Raw genomic sequence first — 17,293 nt, 5'->3', positions numbered from 1 at the left:
TGACATTATAAATTGTTCCTCAGTCACACTAACCATATTTCAAGTGCTCAATAGGTAGATGTAGCTAGTGGCTGCCCTACTGGTCCATGAAGATTATAGGACATTTCCACCAGCACAGTTTTATTGGCTAGGTTAGGACTTTCAGTCAGCACTTGGCTTCTATGATTCCTTGACCTATCAATCTGGCATTCTGGCCTTCCAGAGTCTGTCCCCAGCTGTCCTTTACTGTTGACAAACTCTTTATGTGCCTGCCAGACTGGGCGTTATTTCTGTGTCCCCCACTATACATAACATAGTGCCTTCCATAGTGAGTCAACATTTGGATGGATGGATAGATGGACAGACAGAAGAAAGGAAGAATGGATGGGTGAGAGGGAGAGAGGGAAGAAGGGAGTGGCATTCACTCATGTTTTCATTAGATAATTGTGTTTGGTTTTTTTTTTATGTTCAGTTAGCCAACATATTAGTTTTTGATGTAGTGTTCAACAATTCATAAATGTTTATTGAGTATCTACCATATGCTCTTCTAAGATTCCTGGGATTGCTATGATTACCAGACATGGTCTTGTGAAATTTTCTGTCTGGGTTTCTGTCTGGGAGGGTAGAACAGAGAACAGATCTTAAAGAAAGTTGATAAGTAAATAAAAATTCAGACAGTGATATGTTATGAGAAAAATGAGCATATTGTGCTGAGCAACCAGGAGACTGTAGACTGGGAAAACTATAGATGTAGCAGTCTCTAATGAGGTGTACTATTTGACCTCTGACCTGAATAATCAGAAGAAGCCAACTATATGAAGTTCTGGGTGGAACATGTTCTATGAAGAAGGAACTTTGTTGTTGAAATGATTTTGCATATTTTGACAAAATATCTTATGTCTCAGTCTCAACTTCTGATGTATCTGCCAGTGTAAATCTCATTTTATAGTCTTAATAAAATTACCCTGAAGGAAGGATGCAACAAGGAATGGGGACAACATTTAGGAAGACAGAATTAATATAGTCTATTAAAGTTTAAATGGTATTTATCTTCTGTGATGTTTCTCTTCTCTTGTACAGTTTTGTTCCTGGACCATATAAAACTACCTTCAAAGAAGATGCATTACAGAAGGCAAAGTTCTTTCAAGATAAAAAGTATCTTTCAAGAGTAGCAAGAGACAGCAGAGATGATACTATTCAAAATCTTACCAGAAACTCATTCCATACCTTTAAAAATGGAAAAAAGGTGATAAAACCTGCTCCAAAACAACATGATAAAGGAAGTGCTTTAAGAATTTAGCCTTAGGAAGCATGGTAAGACTCTGGACTTAAGTAACTCAATTCACTGCCATAACTATGGGCAACTTTTATTTGGATATCCACCCATATCCAGACGTCCACTCTGGAGGGCTGGACAAAACACAGGTTGTAGATTATCAGGCAATTTGATCCCTTGCACTCATTGGCATTAAGATCGATCTTGTCCATTTCTTTGAGCACTTCTCCTAATTCCAGCACTCTGATACATTCAAGAACTGTTATCATTAAAAGATGGAAGAATGAAAGAAGTGTTCTGAGAAGTCCAATGGAGATATAATCTGAAGGTAAATTTTAAATAGTATATACATGAGCCAATGCTAATTCTTTTGATTGCAGGTCTCTGTCCAGTCCACTTTCTGCGAACCAAGGTTTCATTCTCTAGTACTGTTTAATGCTCATCTGTTTAACCAAAGGTTAATGTTTTGAAAAACCCCAAAATTTACATTTACAAATTGATGCTTGTATGTCATAATTTTGATAATTTGGCTTTCCCTGATACCATTTAAACATATCACTGTCTGTGTGTGGAGTGTCCAGCTTTCTGATAGGCTTATGCTGGAAGGTCTCCTCCCACTTTCTGCAGTTGTTTGCTTGGACAGGTAAGAAGTAGAGAGTAATTTTCTCTGCTCCAATTCCTCCTTAATTCACTGAGAAACTTGTTAATTCCCCCAAAACATAAATAATTGCTTTTGAGCTAGAACTTCCCTCATTTTATACAGCCTCCTGCCTGGCTCTTTTGATGGACTTTTATTCTTTACCATTATTGTTATATATATATCATTTTTCACTAATCCATATATTCTTTAGACAAGGAGAGTAAAGACAACTGGTCATGGGTAAAGCTGAGTTAACTTTTACCCATCAGGTAGCTATTTAGTCAATAGTGAACAGTATCAAACAGGACTGACCAAGATCTAAATGGAGTCTTAAATGCATATTGAGTTTGGAAAAGATAAAGTTGTTAATGTTTTAATCCACAAATCCATTTGGGGTTGCAGAGCTGTACAGAGATGAGAGTAAGTTAAAGCAGGAAAGCTAGGCATTCCAAATGCCTAGCCTCCAAGAGCATTCTGACAGCTTGCTCCCTCCTACCTCCAGATCACAAAACTAATTCTTAATCTTACGATGGGCTAATATTTTCAACAACTAAAGACCAAATTAGCATTATTTAATTTAGACACAATGTTTGGACCTTACCTCAAATTCCCAGAGCTGGCTCCAGAGTTGGTAGCAATGGCCTTCCTTGGCAGAACATCACTCTCTTCAGCGAGGGAGACCCTGCTTGGATGCATGGGGCAGATGGCTACTGGCACCTTAGACCAGTAGGTGGTTTTCTTTTCTATATCTCTCTTTATAAAAGCTAGGAAAGAAAGGCCATCTCCACTGTGTTTTAAAACCACTTCTGCCATCCTTACTCAGGCAACTTCATAGAGTTAGCTCCCAATGTCTTCAGAGGGGCAAGGAGTTAAAATGTCATATTCATACTCAGGAAACAGAGGAGAAGACAGCACATCAGGTTTCTTCATATCCTAAGCGGTTCTTAGGGGTTCAGGAAAAATTTATGTTTCAAGTGAATGAAATTGAGCAATATTTAAGAGGTATTTTAATAAAAGGGATTTTTCTGGTAAACTTTGGATTAAGCAAAAGCTCTTCCTGTTTACTGCTAGAAATACTTTAAGAATGTATTTGTCTATTTTTTCTGCATTGATAAGTAAAATACACCAAAAATTTTTGCCCTTGGTAATTGAGATTATTTTAGCATTTTGGGTCTTTTTAATCCTTAATAGATTAAGGGTCTGAAACATACTGTAAATGTTAAGTTCCTTTTTTAAAATCCCTAATTTTAGCATTTCCCATGGTTTACCTCTTTCTCTAGAAGGGAAAAGCCGTAAAAATTTGAATGTAAATTAAACAAACCCCTATTTAAACCGAGAATCACACAAATAAGCAGTAGTGCTTCCTGGTTTAAACATGTAAATTAATTAACTATAAAGGACATGCCTCCTGTTATCTCTGCACTAAGCTATGAGTCAAACATGTTTAAAAAAAAAAAAGTCAAAAAAAAGATGCAACTCAACATGGCCTTAGATTGCAATACTCAGTAACAATTCAACCAAATGACCCCCTTTTCTAAAAGGGGAGTTTAAGTGGGAAGAGGAATGGATGGCAGGAAGATAAAGGGAGAAAGGGATTACATCTCCACCGGCCCACTCCATTTTCCCCTCAGCATGTTTTGTCAGTTATATGGCTTTGCTAAGCTTCCAGGCTTGAAGCCCTTCTCAGTCCAAAGGTTTGTCTCAAACAAGTGACCTCCAACCTCTGCAGAACAAAATCTGACTTCGTAGCTAGAAACTCTGGATATATGGTCTTAACAGACACGAAGGGAAGCAGATGCAATGTAACAGGACAATGTCAAATTTGCAAATCCTACTGTTCCACCAGCTATCTAGCCTTGTCAAGGTCCAGACTCCTCTAACTCAGGCCTCTGTGAATGACAGGGTTTTCTGATGAGTTTAGACAGGTAAACACAAAACTAAGTGCACTGAATCATGAAGTCAGACCTATGTACTGCAAACTGTCATGTACCATAACTGAATCATATAATTACAGAAAATTAAATTTGCATATTTAAGTACTATTTTCCCCCAGAGGCAGATTATCTACTTAACTTTTTGGTTTACAGACTCATGTAACTAATTTAAAAATGAAGTATCTTAAACACCATAAACCCTTTAGCAAATGGATGACAAATGTGAAGAGACAATTAGGTTCATGTACAAATAATAATTGATAAGCTTGAGGGGTTTATTTTGTGGGAAAGGCCAATTTTGGTCTTCAAAAGTGTAATGTTTGGCATGTTTTTAACAGCTTAGTCCTTTGTTTTTCATGCATTTAATAAATAACTGACACTGGATAAAAGCAAGCTGATGGGCTAAGTAAGTTTCAGAATTTATAGTACAGCCTATAAAAAATGATGACCAAGGAGAGACATTTTTCGAGGGCTGATACACAGATCAGTTCTAGTGTTAAATAATAAGGCAGACGACTATAAAACAGGAAGAAAGACACGATAAAGCAGAAAGAACAAAATGCTGAGAGTCCAGAAATGTGGGCCTAAGGCCTACTTCTGTCACGGATTCTTTGTGACACTGAGTCCATTTCTTCAGAACAAATACTGCCGAGGAGTTTATTCTTCTGCTCAAGTTTACTGTTTAAGACACCAACAAAAACAAAAACAAAAAACCCTTAAGATGCCTGAATACAGTTTATTGGCTGGTTTGAATAGCACTTTTAATAGCAAAAATGTGTTTACATTGTCATAACTTACAACCATCTTTTTCAATACAAAGTAAAATATGTCTTAGCAATTTAAATTCCTCACCTCTTTGACCTATACAATAAAAAGTCCCAGATACTGTTGTCTGGCCGATTCCTGCAGAAATATGCATGAGTATATTAGTTGAGTGCAACTTCCTTAACCACCCTGGAGGGGATCTGTTTAATCATGAAACGGTAATATACAGACATAATTTTGAAAAGGAAATGAATTTCACTTTTGTCCTCTAAAAATACCTTTGCTCTCAAGTTACAGTATACATATAACTTTATTACATATTATACAAACCACTAGGTTTTCATTTCCACACCTTAACAATCCCATCTCTAGATGCAGTTACAATGAAGCCCTGTGTTGTCTGGAAGGTGGCCACATCTGTGATGATGTCATGATGTCCCACAGGCAGAGATTCTGGGCCCCTCCGAGGGGTGTCATCACTCGGTCCTACCTTCTGCTTATTCTGGATCTCCTGTTTCATGGTTAAAAGTCAGGGAGGAAAAAAAAAAAGGGAGAAAGCCAGAGGTTAAAAGCCTGTACCACATTGTACCTCTTCTCTATATTGTTGCTTCTGGGACAGGTTGTTGTCGTTAAAGCTAAAACTTCCTGTGAAGTAGTCAACCTTTCACAAACTGAGTAAAGAGTCCAAAATGATAGTGTTTTCCACGAGTAGCCACTTATAAATATGTACAGATCTTGGCTTGTTTATAAATTTTCTGTATTACCTTTTGTCCCTATCAAAAGGAAAAAGGGAAAGCCTATAATAAAGGGGTGTAAATGACCAGAATATTGACGTAAATATTAATCTATCATAAAGGAAGCTTTCATTCATTTACTGAGCACCTTCTAGACCCAGGCACTTTCAGATTCATTATCTCACTTGAAGTTTTTGCCCAACTCAAGAACACAAGCTTTGGAGTTCCAACAACCAGGACTGAATCCCAGCTCTGCTGCCTAATACCTGGATGATCTTAGATAAGTTACTTCATGGTGCTTAACTTTCTTATTTGTAGAAGGAAAGTAATAAAGGTACTTATTAATTGTTGTGAGGACTGAGCAAGTATATTAAGTGCTTACTTCAAACTATGTACTTATGTGTGTGCCTTCAGTATGTTTATTATACCTTAATAAAAGTGAATTTCAAAAAGTACAGAAAAGCCAAGAGAAAATAAACATGTTCCTTAAATACTACCAGTCATTTTTGCGCCTACAGAAGTTGAAAGAAAACAAGACTGCTTGTACCTGGACAACTTCAGTGCCTTCAATTATTTTCCTATAGTAGGACACAGATGAAGAACTAGTACTTCCTGCAACAACATAGGACCTCTCTGGGTAAGCCAGGTCCCAAAACCTAGGGAAGATGAAACGAATACTGATCATCTCTGGAGAAGGGGAGGAACTAATGATCATTAACTTACATTCACCAATACATAACTTATTTTCTTTTGCATTAGGAAAAGAGATTTTTCGTAGAATAGCATAAAATTAGGGACACATGAAGTATTAACAGCTATTCCTGCAAGATGTGGAGGATTTTAAACATTACATTTATAATACCGTGGTATTAACCAGAGTATCCACATATTATCTTTCTCCTTTTAAGTGTTACACAGTTAAGTATCCGTTATCACATATTATACCTTATTTTCATGTCTGAGCCAGCTGTTAGCAGGATGGGATTTCCATCCGCTGGACTACAGTAGATACCATGGACACTGTGAGGAGAGGGCTTTAAAAAGAAAGAAATAGGAATCAAATTAAAGATACCAGTGTATTCCCTAAGTGGTGCCATTTCTAGAAACAAGTCAACTGGCAGCAGCTTTCCAGGCACCTGATTAACTGAAGAAATGAGAGACCATTTATGTATATCTTCTAGACGACTTTCTTTGGGACCTTAAAATGCATTTACTTTGTATCATTCTGAATAAAGAGGCAAAACCTCTTCAGCCTCTTAACATTTTCTATTTGGGAGGACTCCAACTAAAGGAGAAAAAAACCTCTTTCCTACCTTTTGCCCCAATGAAGCACCCGGGGTGGCAACCTGAAAAAAGTGTAGGTAAGAGGGTCACGTTCCAATTATCCCAGATTTTTACTGGGGCTCCACAGACCTCACAAACCTTACGGAGCTAGCAACCAAACCCCCCAGACATTAGTAAGCCTGAGGAACAGGAAAGCCACCTAATACTAATTTAAAACACAACCCAAAAGCCTAACAGATACAAGGTTTGGTAAAGTGCCTGAAAGTGCTTGGGATGTGGGAAATTCAACTGCCTTTAGAGTAAAAACTGGAGGCAAACCTGTAACTCAGAGAGTGGCGGTGCACTGCTAGCCCAGAGAGTGAATCTTCTGTCGCCAGTCTCCATGTCCCACATGGATACTTCATTGTTGCCCTGCACAGCTAAGGGAAACAGGCCAGAACCATTACTCAGACCGGAGCACTACTCTCAGAGCTTCCACATCTTGGTAGATAATCCAAGTCAGCCTGTACCGCTTTCCATTTTTCCGATCCTGCAAAAAACGCTCACTCTACTTTTAAATAACATCGTGACCCTGTCACCAGGCTGGAGGGCAAAAGGTATTTTCCAGTAAATATTTACTGTTGTACAACACAGTGAAGAGAACTGTGGGGTAGAAAGGTGAATCCTAAACAGATTCTACTCTCAAGAAACCTACAGTCTAGAAGTAGAGAAAAAATATATATAAAGGATAAGACAATGAGAGCAAAAAGAACTGCAGAGTTCCACCTGAACTCAAGGAAAAGATCCCCTCGGTTGGCAAGAATCGAGGTCACCTCATGGAGACGTTCTCACCGGGATTGAAAGAACAAGTAGAGCTGGGCAGATACAGGTGGCATACAAGTAAATCATTTCAGGCAGAAAGAATGTTTTGTGGTCTTTGGGAAAATGAGTAATCGGTGTGACTGAAGCACATCTGTGATAGGGAGGAAGGGTGGGAGATGAAGGCAGGGGAAGATTACGGAAAAAGGAAACTGTGGGCCCGAGAAAGACATTATCCCTTAGTTATTTTTGAGCAGGAGGACTGACAATACTTCATTCCTTCATTAACATTTACTGAATCAACAATGTTTATTATGAGCTCATCCCTGTCCTAGATGCTGAGGAAGATGAGGCAAAAAATGCAAAAAATTCCGTTTCATGGAACTTACATTCTAGTGGGGACAATAAACCAAAAAAATGCAAAGGCCCTGAATCAGGAATGTGCTTAGTTCAAGGAGAAAGCCAGAAAGCCCCTGTAGCTGGGGCAGCCTGAGCATGGGGGAGGGGCAGGAAAAGGCACAGGAGGGCTGGCCACATTCCACTCGCCATTCCAAGGCTGATCCATGGGGGCCACATCAACAGGCTGCTGTGCCCTCTGGCTTCTACATGGGTTTGGCCTGTGGTAAACGAAAAGCCCCCCAAATAAGTAGGCCCTAATCTCCGGAGACTATAAATGTCACCTTATATCGTATAGTGACTTTGCAGATATGATTAAGGGCCTCGAGATGGGATTTTCCTGGGTTGTTCAGGTGAGCCCTAAATGCAATCACAGTGTCCTTAGAAGGGGGAGGCAGACTTGACAGCAGAAGACAAAAGGACAATGGAGCAAGATGCTATGGTGGTGGCTCTGAAGATGGAAGAAGGGGCCACAAGCCAAGGCAAGCAGCTGCAGAAGCAGGAAAAGGCCAGGGAATGGATTCTCCCCTAGACCCTGCAGGGGTAATGTGGTCCTGCTCCCACCTTGAATTTGGCTCAGCAAAACTCATTTCAAACTTCTGGCCTCCAGAACCGTTAGAGTATAAATGTGTGTTATTTTAAGCTACCAACTTTGTGGTTATTTATTACACCTAAGAATAAAATGGTCATAGGAAACTAATACAGGCCTATGGAAACCACAGTAGGAGGCCAAAGGGAGAGATGAATGTCTCATCTCAGATTGGCTGTGTCCCTCATGTCAAAATCACCTCTTCTCTCAAGGTGGCCCTCTCTACTCACCTTCTCTGCAAACTCCAGTGACCACCATTCCCTCCCCTCCTGTCTTCTAATACCAGCCCTATTTCATTGTGCTTTTATGATACCTCTATACCCATACTTCCACCAATAGTTCCTTTGAAAATAAATCCTCAAATTATCCTACCTTGAGTATGCCATCGGTTTCCTGTTGGAACCCTGACCAATAAAAAAAGGTCAGAGAGGTAGCAGGGGCAGATCCCCATTAAGCCTCTGGGCCATTAGTAAGGAGTTTGGCTGTAACTTAGAATGGGAAGGTACTGAGCAGCAGTCTTAAGAAGTAAGGATTAAAGCAGGGAGTTAAAGCATATTGTATTAATAGGGACAAGAGATTATGGTGGTTTGGATAAGGGAGACAGTGATGGAAATAGTAAAAAGTGGTCAGATTCTGAATATATTTTAGGACCATACAGGACTGACTGATAGACTAGAAGGAAGATGAGAGAGAAGAATCAAGGACACCACCAGGCTTCTTCCTGAGCACTGTGCATAAAAGAGCTGTCATTTACTGGGACAATACTGTGGGAAGAATGGTTTTGTCTCGGGGTAAGGAAACCAAGTATTCGGTTTGGACATGTCAAATTTAAGGTGCCTATTAGACATCTTAGGGGAGATTTTAAGTAGCTATAAAACTGAATAAATGTGGTATTTAAAGCATGGGACTAGACAAGATCATAGAGCAAAGCCAGTGTAGGAGGAGAAGGGTTTAGGACCAAAGACTGAGCCCTGAGGCAGTTGAGCAGGCCACAATTTAAAAGAAAATTGGGAAATCAGCAGCAAATCAATGAATAGGAGAAGCAAGAAAGTGATGTCCTCGAAGTCAAGTAAGGAAAGTAGTTCAGAAAGAGGAAACTATCAACTGACCAATGAGAGGCGAGCAGAGTAATGGCCATCAAATTTGGCAACACGGAGACTTTGACAGCAGCAGCGTACGAGCTGGTCTATGTGTATGAGAAGGGACCAAAGAGTCTACATGCAAGACAACCAATGAAAAGACATAAGAATAACAAGAGCTACTATTTATCAAGCACTACATGTATGCCAGACTGTGTGCTTCACAATGTTTTCTCTCAAATTCTTACAACTCCGCTAGGAAAGTTTTGTTTTTTTTTTTTAAAGATTTTATTTATTTATTTGACAGAGACAGAGACAGCAAGAGAGGGAACACAAGCAGGGGGAGTGGGAGAGGGAGAAGCAAGCTTCCCGCTGAGCAGGGAGCCCAATGTGGGGCTTGATCCCAGGATCCTGGGATCATGACCCGAGCCGAAGGCAGACGCTTAACCACTGAGCCACCCAGGCGCCCCTTAACCACATTTTACAGATAAGGATTAAGTAAGTTTCAAAAACCTGCCAACAAGAAAATACAGATGTCCAATGAGGGGAGGGATCGGAAGGAAAGCTTGCAAAAAACGCAACAGAAACACATCAACAAGAAATGGCAACTGACAAGGATGAGTCAAGATTTCTAACTTAGATTTCTAAGAAGATGGTGGCAGCTTTAACAAAAATATTGAAGAAAGAAAACAAATGGAAGGTAATGGTAGCAATTAATAAGATCATTTTTAAAGATAATAAATTTGAAATGACAGTGAGATAGCAGTGGTAGGAACTTCCATCATCAGAACAAAACAAAATCAAACATTTGGTTCGCATGTAAAATAAAAACTCTAAGAATATGAGTCTTGGCAGCAGGATATTATGCACTTTCAAAAAAAAAAATCCCCAACACCTGAAAGCCAGCCCTCCATTTTACCTGCAATCACCCAAGACTGATACAGAGGGTGCATTGAAAGGCGTCTGATTCGAGCCCTGGAAGGATGACAGTGACTGGAAATTGGCAACTGGAACCTCATGTCCCAACAAGCCATAGTACCACTGCTTGTACCTTAAAGGAAAAAAAAAAAAGTCAAAAAGATTACCATATAATGATTAAAGTACATCAAGCTGCATTTATACAAATAATAAATAGCATTAGCTTTGTGCAATGTATGTTACTCTTTGTTCTCCTGAAGCTGCCTCCTGGTGTCACACAGCACTTCTAGTTATTAAATAAAGATATAAAAATATAAAAGATCACAATGCTACTATATAACTGTCTAATAAATGTAAATTGAAAGTGAAAAATTCATTAATTACACCGGTATTAACTGCCAAAGGCAGACACAAAAAACAAAAGGTCTAGAGAAGATATAAACTGCATTTGATAGGTCAAAATGTTCAGAATGCCTTAAATCACCAAAGATGTGTTACTGGCATTTAGTGACCACTTTACCAACCCCACAGTGGCAGCAGCTTTGTACCTATCATCAGCCATCAATCATTTCTATGTGCCCTTTTCTCCAAAAGATTCTGGAAACAGGTATGGGTAGCCAATCACAGCAGAAACTGCAGTGAGTACCTGAACATCTGCCCATGACAAACCCCACAGAGAAGCCTCCCATCCCCAAAGAATAACGCCAACCCTGACACTGAACAGCTGGTCCTGACAGAGTCACAGAGCGTATTCTTGGGACTGGTCTCCAATTTATTTTTTATTTTATTTTATTTTATTATGTTATGTTAATCACCATACATCACATCATTAGTTTTTGATGTAGTGTTCCATGATTCATTGTTTGTGTATAACACCCAGTGCTCCATGCAGAGCGTGCCCTCTTTAATACCCATCACCAGGCTAACCCATCCTCCCACCCCCCCCCCCTAGAACCTTCAGTTTGTTTTTCAGAGTCCATCGTCTCTCATGGTTCGTCTCCCCCTCCGATCCCCCCCTTCCCCTCCTGCTTTTTTTTTTTTCCTTAATATATATTGCATTATTTGTTTCAGAGATACAGGTCTGTGATTCAACAGTCTTGCACAATTCACAACGCTCACCATAGCACATACCCTCCCCAATGTCTATCACCCAGCCACCCCATCCCTCCCACCCCCACCACTCCAGCAACCCTCCGTCTGTTTCCTGAGATTAAGAATTCCTCAGGTCAGTGAGATCATACGATACATGTCTTTCTCTGATTGACTTATTTCACTCAGCCTAACACCCTCCAGTTCCATCCACGTCGTTGCAAATGGTCTCCAATTTAATGGAGATACTGGGAGTGTGAAAAGGCAAAAGGGCAACAGGGTCCCTCCATCACCCTGCCCCACTGCAGGACAATGGCTCAAACAGCCGTAGGTAGTTTAGCACCCTCAAAACTGATCAGGGTACCTGAGAGCTATCACTGCCATTTACTAAGTTGCTCACAGAGTTTCTACCTACTCATAGGCCTGGCATCACATCTTCCTGTACCCGTGCAGTTTATTCACACAAAAGGCAAACACAATGTATTCCATATAAACTATATAAAAAGAAATAAAAGGGCAGATACTTAATATCATAAATGTAAGTTAGGGAATCTAGAAACCAAAATTCAAACACAACAGATTATAATTCTTCAGAAAGTATGCCAAATGGGAAAAAGTGAGATGTGATACATTCTCAAGGGGCAGGTTCAAAGCCTTATGAGGGTAAAATGTGAAACTAAAACAGAAAAGTAGCCAGCAAGATTACATGATACACCTTCAGCCTTTAAGAAAGGGAGGCAAGAAGGAATAGGGCAATAAACCGATGTTTAGCTCTTCTCCAGTACCAGGCCCCTGTGATGGATGCTTTTACCTCATTAAATCCTCAAAGCAGCCCTTGAAAGGATTAGCCCCATTTGAAGATGAGGATCCTAACACTCAGGAGTTACGCAGCTTGCCTGGGGTTACTGGAATTTGAAACCAAGTCTGCCCAAACTCAAATGCTCTCATCCATAAATCAAGCCTGCTGCTTCCCTGGCAGGATAACAGAATGCCACCAAATCTAATCACTATAATGATTATAAAGAGGCTCATTTAAGAACAAAGAGAAAAAGGAAATTTTTATGCATTGGGATAGTGATATCTTCCAAATCTTTTTTTTTTCTTTTAAATGAAAAAAATTAAATTGCAAGTGGTTGTAACATAATAATCACTTAAAAAAAAAAAAAAAAAAGGAGATGGGGAAGGTGCCTTGGTTTTGGCTCAGGTCATGATCTCAGGGTTGTCAGTCTGAGCCCTGTGTCGGGCTCTGAGCTGAACGTGGAGCCTGGCTGAGATTCTCCCTCTCTCTCTCCTTTCCCCCATCTCCACCCCCGTGCTCTTCCTCTCCAAAAAGAAAAAAGAGAGAGAGAGAAAATTATCAATGAAGAAAAAGGAAAAAAATTCCACAAGAAGGCAATTCCAGACATTAGTGGCATTCGCAACCCAGTCAATGACTTTGAAGTCAGCTCACCAATGCAGAGCCAGCACTGGTGGATGTCCACAGCAAAGGAAGTGATGAGGCCTGACTTCAGATCATGCTTTAGTGTCCATGCATTGCTTGAAGACCTGAGGTCCCAACCAACTAGAGAGCCATTCACAGTGGCATAGGCCAGAACGGACTGTGCCCCGGAGTTGAAGTGATGCATATCCACGACACAGCCATCGTCCTTCTGGTCTAGAATTCTAAAGAAATACGCAAAGCAAAAGGTAAAGATTTTTCTGGTCACTGAAAACATAGCACCAGCCTCTATTTAAGATGAATTTATATTCTAACCATAGGCAAGAAATAACAACTCTAACCCATCAAGCCAATGATACCTGAGGCATTTTTTAAAATAACTTGACTTACAGAAGAGTTGCAAAAATAGTACAGAGAATTCTTGTATATCCTTCACGTAGCTCCCCTCATGTTAATACCCTACATAACCATAAAAAATTTATCAAAACTAAGAAATTAACCTTGGTACAGTACTAGTAAAATATAGAACACGAATTTTTATTAGCTTTCCACTCATGTCCTTTTACTGTTCCAGGATCCAAAACAAGATACCATATAGCATTTAGTTGTCACGTCTCTTTCTATCTGACCCTAGCCTTTGATTGTCTTTCATGATTGTGACATTTTTCAAGACTACTGGTTATTTTATAGAATGTCCCTCCATTTGGGTTTGCCCATGTGTTCTCAATCAGTTTATGCCTTATTGGAAGACCACGAAATAAAATCCTTCTCCGTGCATTTATGAGGAGGTACCTGATATTAATTAGAACATATTAGTGGTGATGTTAACCTTAATCATCTGGCTAAGGTGGTGTCTACCAAGATTTTCCACTGTAAAATTATTTTTCCATTTATAACTACTCAATCTTTAGGGCAAATACTTTTGAGACCATATAAAAATCCCGTTTCTGCTTAAAGTTTTGTCAACATATTTTAGGATCCTTTGATAGATCATAGGTGTGGTGTTCTAATGGTCACTATTGCCCTCATTCCTTCTATACTTAGTGATCAGAATTTTTCTATAAAGAAGAATTGTCACTTCATCCCCCATTAATTTTACTTATTCATTTACTTATTTATATCAGTATGGACTCATGGATATTTATTTTATTCTCTGAGTTATAATAGTATTATTATTGTTTTGTTGCTCAAGTTGTTCCAACTTTGGCCACAGAAAGCTCTCTCAGGTTGGCTCCAATGCCCTTTCAGTATGCTTTTTTGAACCACTTCCTAACTTTCTGGCATCACAATATACTCAAGACTCATCTTGTATTTTCACTGCCCAGCCCTGGAATCGACCAGTTCTCCAAGGAGCCCCAGTTCCTTTTATGGGAGAATGGTATTTAAAGATTTATTTATTTATTAGATAGAGAGAGAAGAGAATATCGAGCATCCTGCTGAGCGCAGAGCCTGACACAGGGCTCAATCCCATGACCCTGAGAATCATTACCTGAGCCGAAATCAAGAGTCAGATGCTCAACCGACTAAGCCACCCAGGTGCCTGGGAGAATGGTGTTTAAAAACCAAAGTCTGTGTGTGCTAAGTGTTCATTGCTATGGGGGGGCTGTCCCTGCTCCAGTCCCTCTCAATGGCCAGAGCTAGAAAATATAGATACAGTGGGTGCCTGGGTGGCTCAGTCGTTAAGCGTCTGCCTTCGGCTCAGGTCATGATCCCAGGGTCCTGGGATTGAGTCCCACGTCGGGCTCCCTGCTCAGCAGGAAGCCTGCTTCCCCTCTCCCACTCCCCCTGCTTGTGTTCCTGCTCTTGCTATCTCTCTCTCTCTGTCAAATAAATAAATAAAATCTTAAAAAAAAAAGAAAAAAAGAAAATATAGATACGACACCTGATGCCTGCACATATTATCTGTACTTCAGTATCTTTTTATGTGTATGTGTGCATATGTATACAAACATACACATATATACATATGCATATACATGTATCATGAGTCCATATTGATACTGAGTCCATACTGATATCTATCCAGCACCAGGGTTCATTCTAGCCATCCCCTTTTCATATATTTTTTTTTTTAAAGATTTTATTTATTTATTTGACAGAGAGAGACACAGCGAGAGAGGGAACACATGCAGGGGCAGTGGGAGAGGGAGAAGCAGGCTTCCCACTGAGCAGGGAGCCCAATGCGGGGCTTGATCCCAGGACCCTGGGATCATGACCTGAGTCGAAGGCAGACACTTAACAACTGAGCCACCCAGGCGCCCCTCCCTTTTCATATTTGTAATATGAATTTCTTCTTTCTTCAGCAGTGAGAAACCTGGCTCTCATTACCTACATATTTACCTATTGTTCAACCTTAGTATACAATTAAAGTGGTTTTGGAACTGATAAACCATATTCCTGTGAAAAACCACCAACTAGAACACAGTGTTTGAGTTCAGTTCCTTCTGTCATTCGCCTTGCAGTGTCCAACTAAACCACTGTGTTCCAAAGGTATTAGGTTGGCTCCTTTATTGCCCACACTCTTCAATGTGACTATATGCTTCATCTATAATAATATAGTATATATATATTATTATATATTATATATATATACTATAATAAGTAGACTGATTTTAGACTGCATTCTACCTTTCATCCTGTATCTGGGTTGATTTTTTTTTTAACTTAGAGTAAAAGTCACTCTTTGTGGTATACAGTTCTGTGCGTTATGACAGATGCACAACCATGGATCTTCTACCACAGAACCACACAGAACAAGTCCACACCCCAAAAATTATCTTGTGCAGCCCTTTGTAGTCAACTCCTACTCCATCCCCAACCTGTGACTACCACTGATCTCAATTCCTCCCTACAATTTTATGTTTTCCAGAATGTCACACAGTTGAAAACATACAATAAATCGTCTTTTAGGTCTGACTTCTTTTGTTAGCAAAAAGGATTTAGGATTCATTGGTTGTTGCGTTAATCAATAGTTTATTCCTTTCATTACTGACAATAAAATTATGTACTATTCCATTATATGGGTATGCCTATTTTTTTTCAAGCTGAGGCATTTTTAAACTAAAAAGAATTCATAAACATATTGGCCAGCCTCCCTGATCAGTATATATCATGCTTCTGCAGCACACATTATTTTAGTTTTAGCTCTTGGATCAAGAGTCAGCAAACATTTTCCGTAACAAGCCAGAGAGTAAATATTTTAGGCTTTGCAAGTCACATATCTCTATTGCATATTCATTTTTTTACAATCTTTTAAAAATGCAAAAATCATTCTTAGCTTATGGGCTACACTGCAGGCTATAGTTTGCTGGCCTCTGTGTCTTAGATAAACAACTATATTTACAAGCATTCTAATACTGACTGTATTTCCCCTAGAGGGACAATGAAAAGTCCAAATGCCAAATAAAATGTGAAAAGGTGCTATAAATTCTAATTATTAAGAGGCATGACAAATTACTAGAACTCATACAGCAATTCAGTAATGTGGCAGGATACAAAATCAATGCACAGAAATCAGTTGCTTTCTTATACACTAACAGTGCAACTGTAGAAAGAGAAATTAGAGAAACGATTCCATTTACAATAGCACCAAAAACCATAAGATACCTCAGAATAAACTTAACCAAAGAGGTAAAGGATCTATACTCTAGGAACTACAAAACACTCATGAAAGAAATTGAAGAAGACACAAAAAGATGGAAAAATATTCCATGCTCATGGATCGGAAGAATAAACATTGTTAAAATGTCTATGCTACCCAGAGCAATCTATACCTTCAATGTCATCCCGATCAAAATTCCAATGACATTTTTCAAAGTGCTGGAACAAACAATCCTAAAATTTGTATGGAATCAGAAAAGACCCCGAATCACCAAGGAAATGTTGAAAAAGGAAAACAAAGCTGGGAGCATCACGTTGCCCTATTTCAAGCTATATTACAAAGCAGTGATCACCAAGACAGCATGGTACTGGCACAAAAACAGACAGATAGACCAATGGAACAGAAGAGAGAACCCAGGTATGGACCCTCCACTCTATGGTCAAATAATCTTTGACAAAGCAGGAAAAAACATGCAATGGAAAAAAGACAGTCTCTTCAATAAATGGTGCTGGGAAAATTGGACAGCCACATGCAAAAGAATGAAACTCGACCATTCTCTAACACCATTCACAAAGATAAAGTGGATGAAAGACCTCAATGTGAGACAGGACTCCATCCAAATCCTAGAGGAGAACATAGGCAGTAACCTCTTTGACATCGCCCACAGCAACTTCTTTCAAGATACATCTCCAAAAGCTAGTGAAACAAAAGCAAAAATGAACTTTTGGGACTTCATCAAGATAAAAAGCTTCTGCACAGCAAAGGAAACAGTC

At 39.4% G+C, this 17,293-nt stretch overlaps 2 protein-coding genes across 13 annotated transcripts in view; one reads left to right on the top strand and one right to left on the bottom strand.

The window, feature by feature from the left end:
* The window catches only part of COL6A6 (collagen type VI alpha 6 chain), a 136,959-nt gene extending 133,930 nt beyond the window's left edge, over window positions 1-3,029 (top strand). For all 3 annotated transcript variants that reach the window (XM_064588002.1, XM_064588005.1, XM_045903803.2), the window contains one exon: window positions 1,060-3,029. In XM_064588002.1, the coding sequence (XP_064444072.1) occupies window positions 1,060-1,279 (220 nt within the window). In that variant the 3' untranslated portion in view covers window positions 1,280-3,029. The remainder of the gene's footprint in view (window positions 1-1,059) is intronic.
* A 1,516-nt stretch (window positions 3,030-4,545) lies between these two features.
* Window positions 4,546-17,293, bottom strand: part of PIK3R4 (phosphoinositide-3-kinase regulatory subunit 4) — an 82,477-nt gene continuing 69,729 nt past the window's right edge. For 5 of the 10 annotated variants that reach the window (XM_064588021.1, XM_064588025.1, XM_064588032.1 and 2 more), the window contains exons 15-21: window positions 12,932-13,143; window positions 10,394-10,525; window positions 6,931-7,031; window positions 6,642-6,674; window positions 6,274-6,362; window positions 5,876-5,984; window positions 4,546-5,105 (exon numbers count right to left, since the gene is read on the bottom strand). In XM_064588021.1, coding sequence (XP_064444091.1) covers window positions 4,935-5,105; window positions 5,876-5,984; window positions 6,274-6,362; window positions 6,642-6,674; window positions 6,931-7,031; window positions 10,394-10,525; window positions 12,932-13,143 — 847 coding nt within the window. In that variant the 3' untranslated portion in view covers window positions 4,546-4,934. Of the gene's footprint in view, window positions 5,106-5,875; window positions 5,985-6,273; window positions 6,363-6,641; window positions 6,675-6,930; window positions 7,032-10,393; window positions 10,526-12,931; window positions 13,144-17,293 lie in introns of those variants that run through there. The other 5 variants (XM_064588043.1, XM_064588050.1, XM_045903810.3 and 2 more) reach the window with 3 other exon arrangements.

The sequence above is a fragment of the Mirounga angustirostris genome, unplaced genomic scaffold (assembly GCF_029215605.1).
Source record: "Mirounga angustirostris isolate CCGP_5_RB_7025 unplaced genomic scaffold, mMirAng1.0.hap1 SCAF_1, whole genome shotgun sequence".
Classification (NCBI taxonomy): domain Eukaryota; kingdom Metazoa; phylum Chordata; class Mammalia; order Carnivora; family Phocidae; genus Mirounga; species Mirounga angustirostris.
Note: the sequence above shows the minus strand (reverse complement) of the source record. Positions and strands in the feature narration are given on the sequence as shown.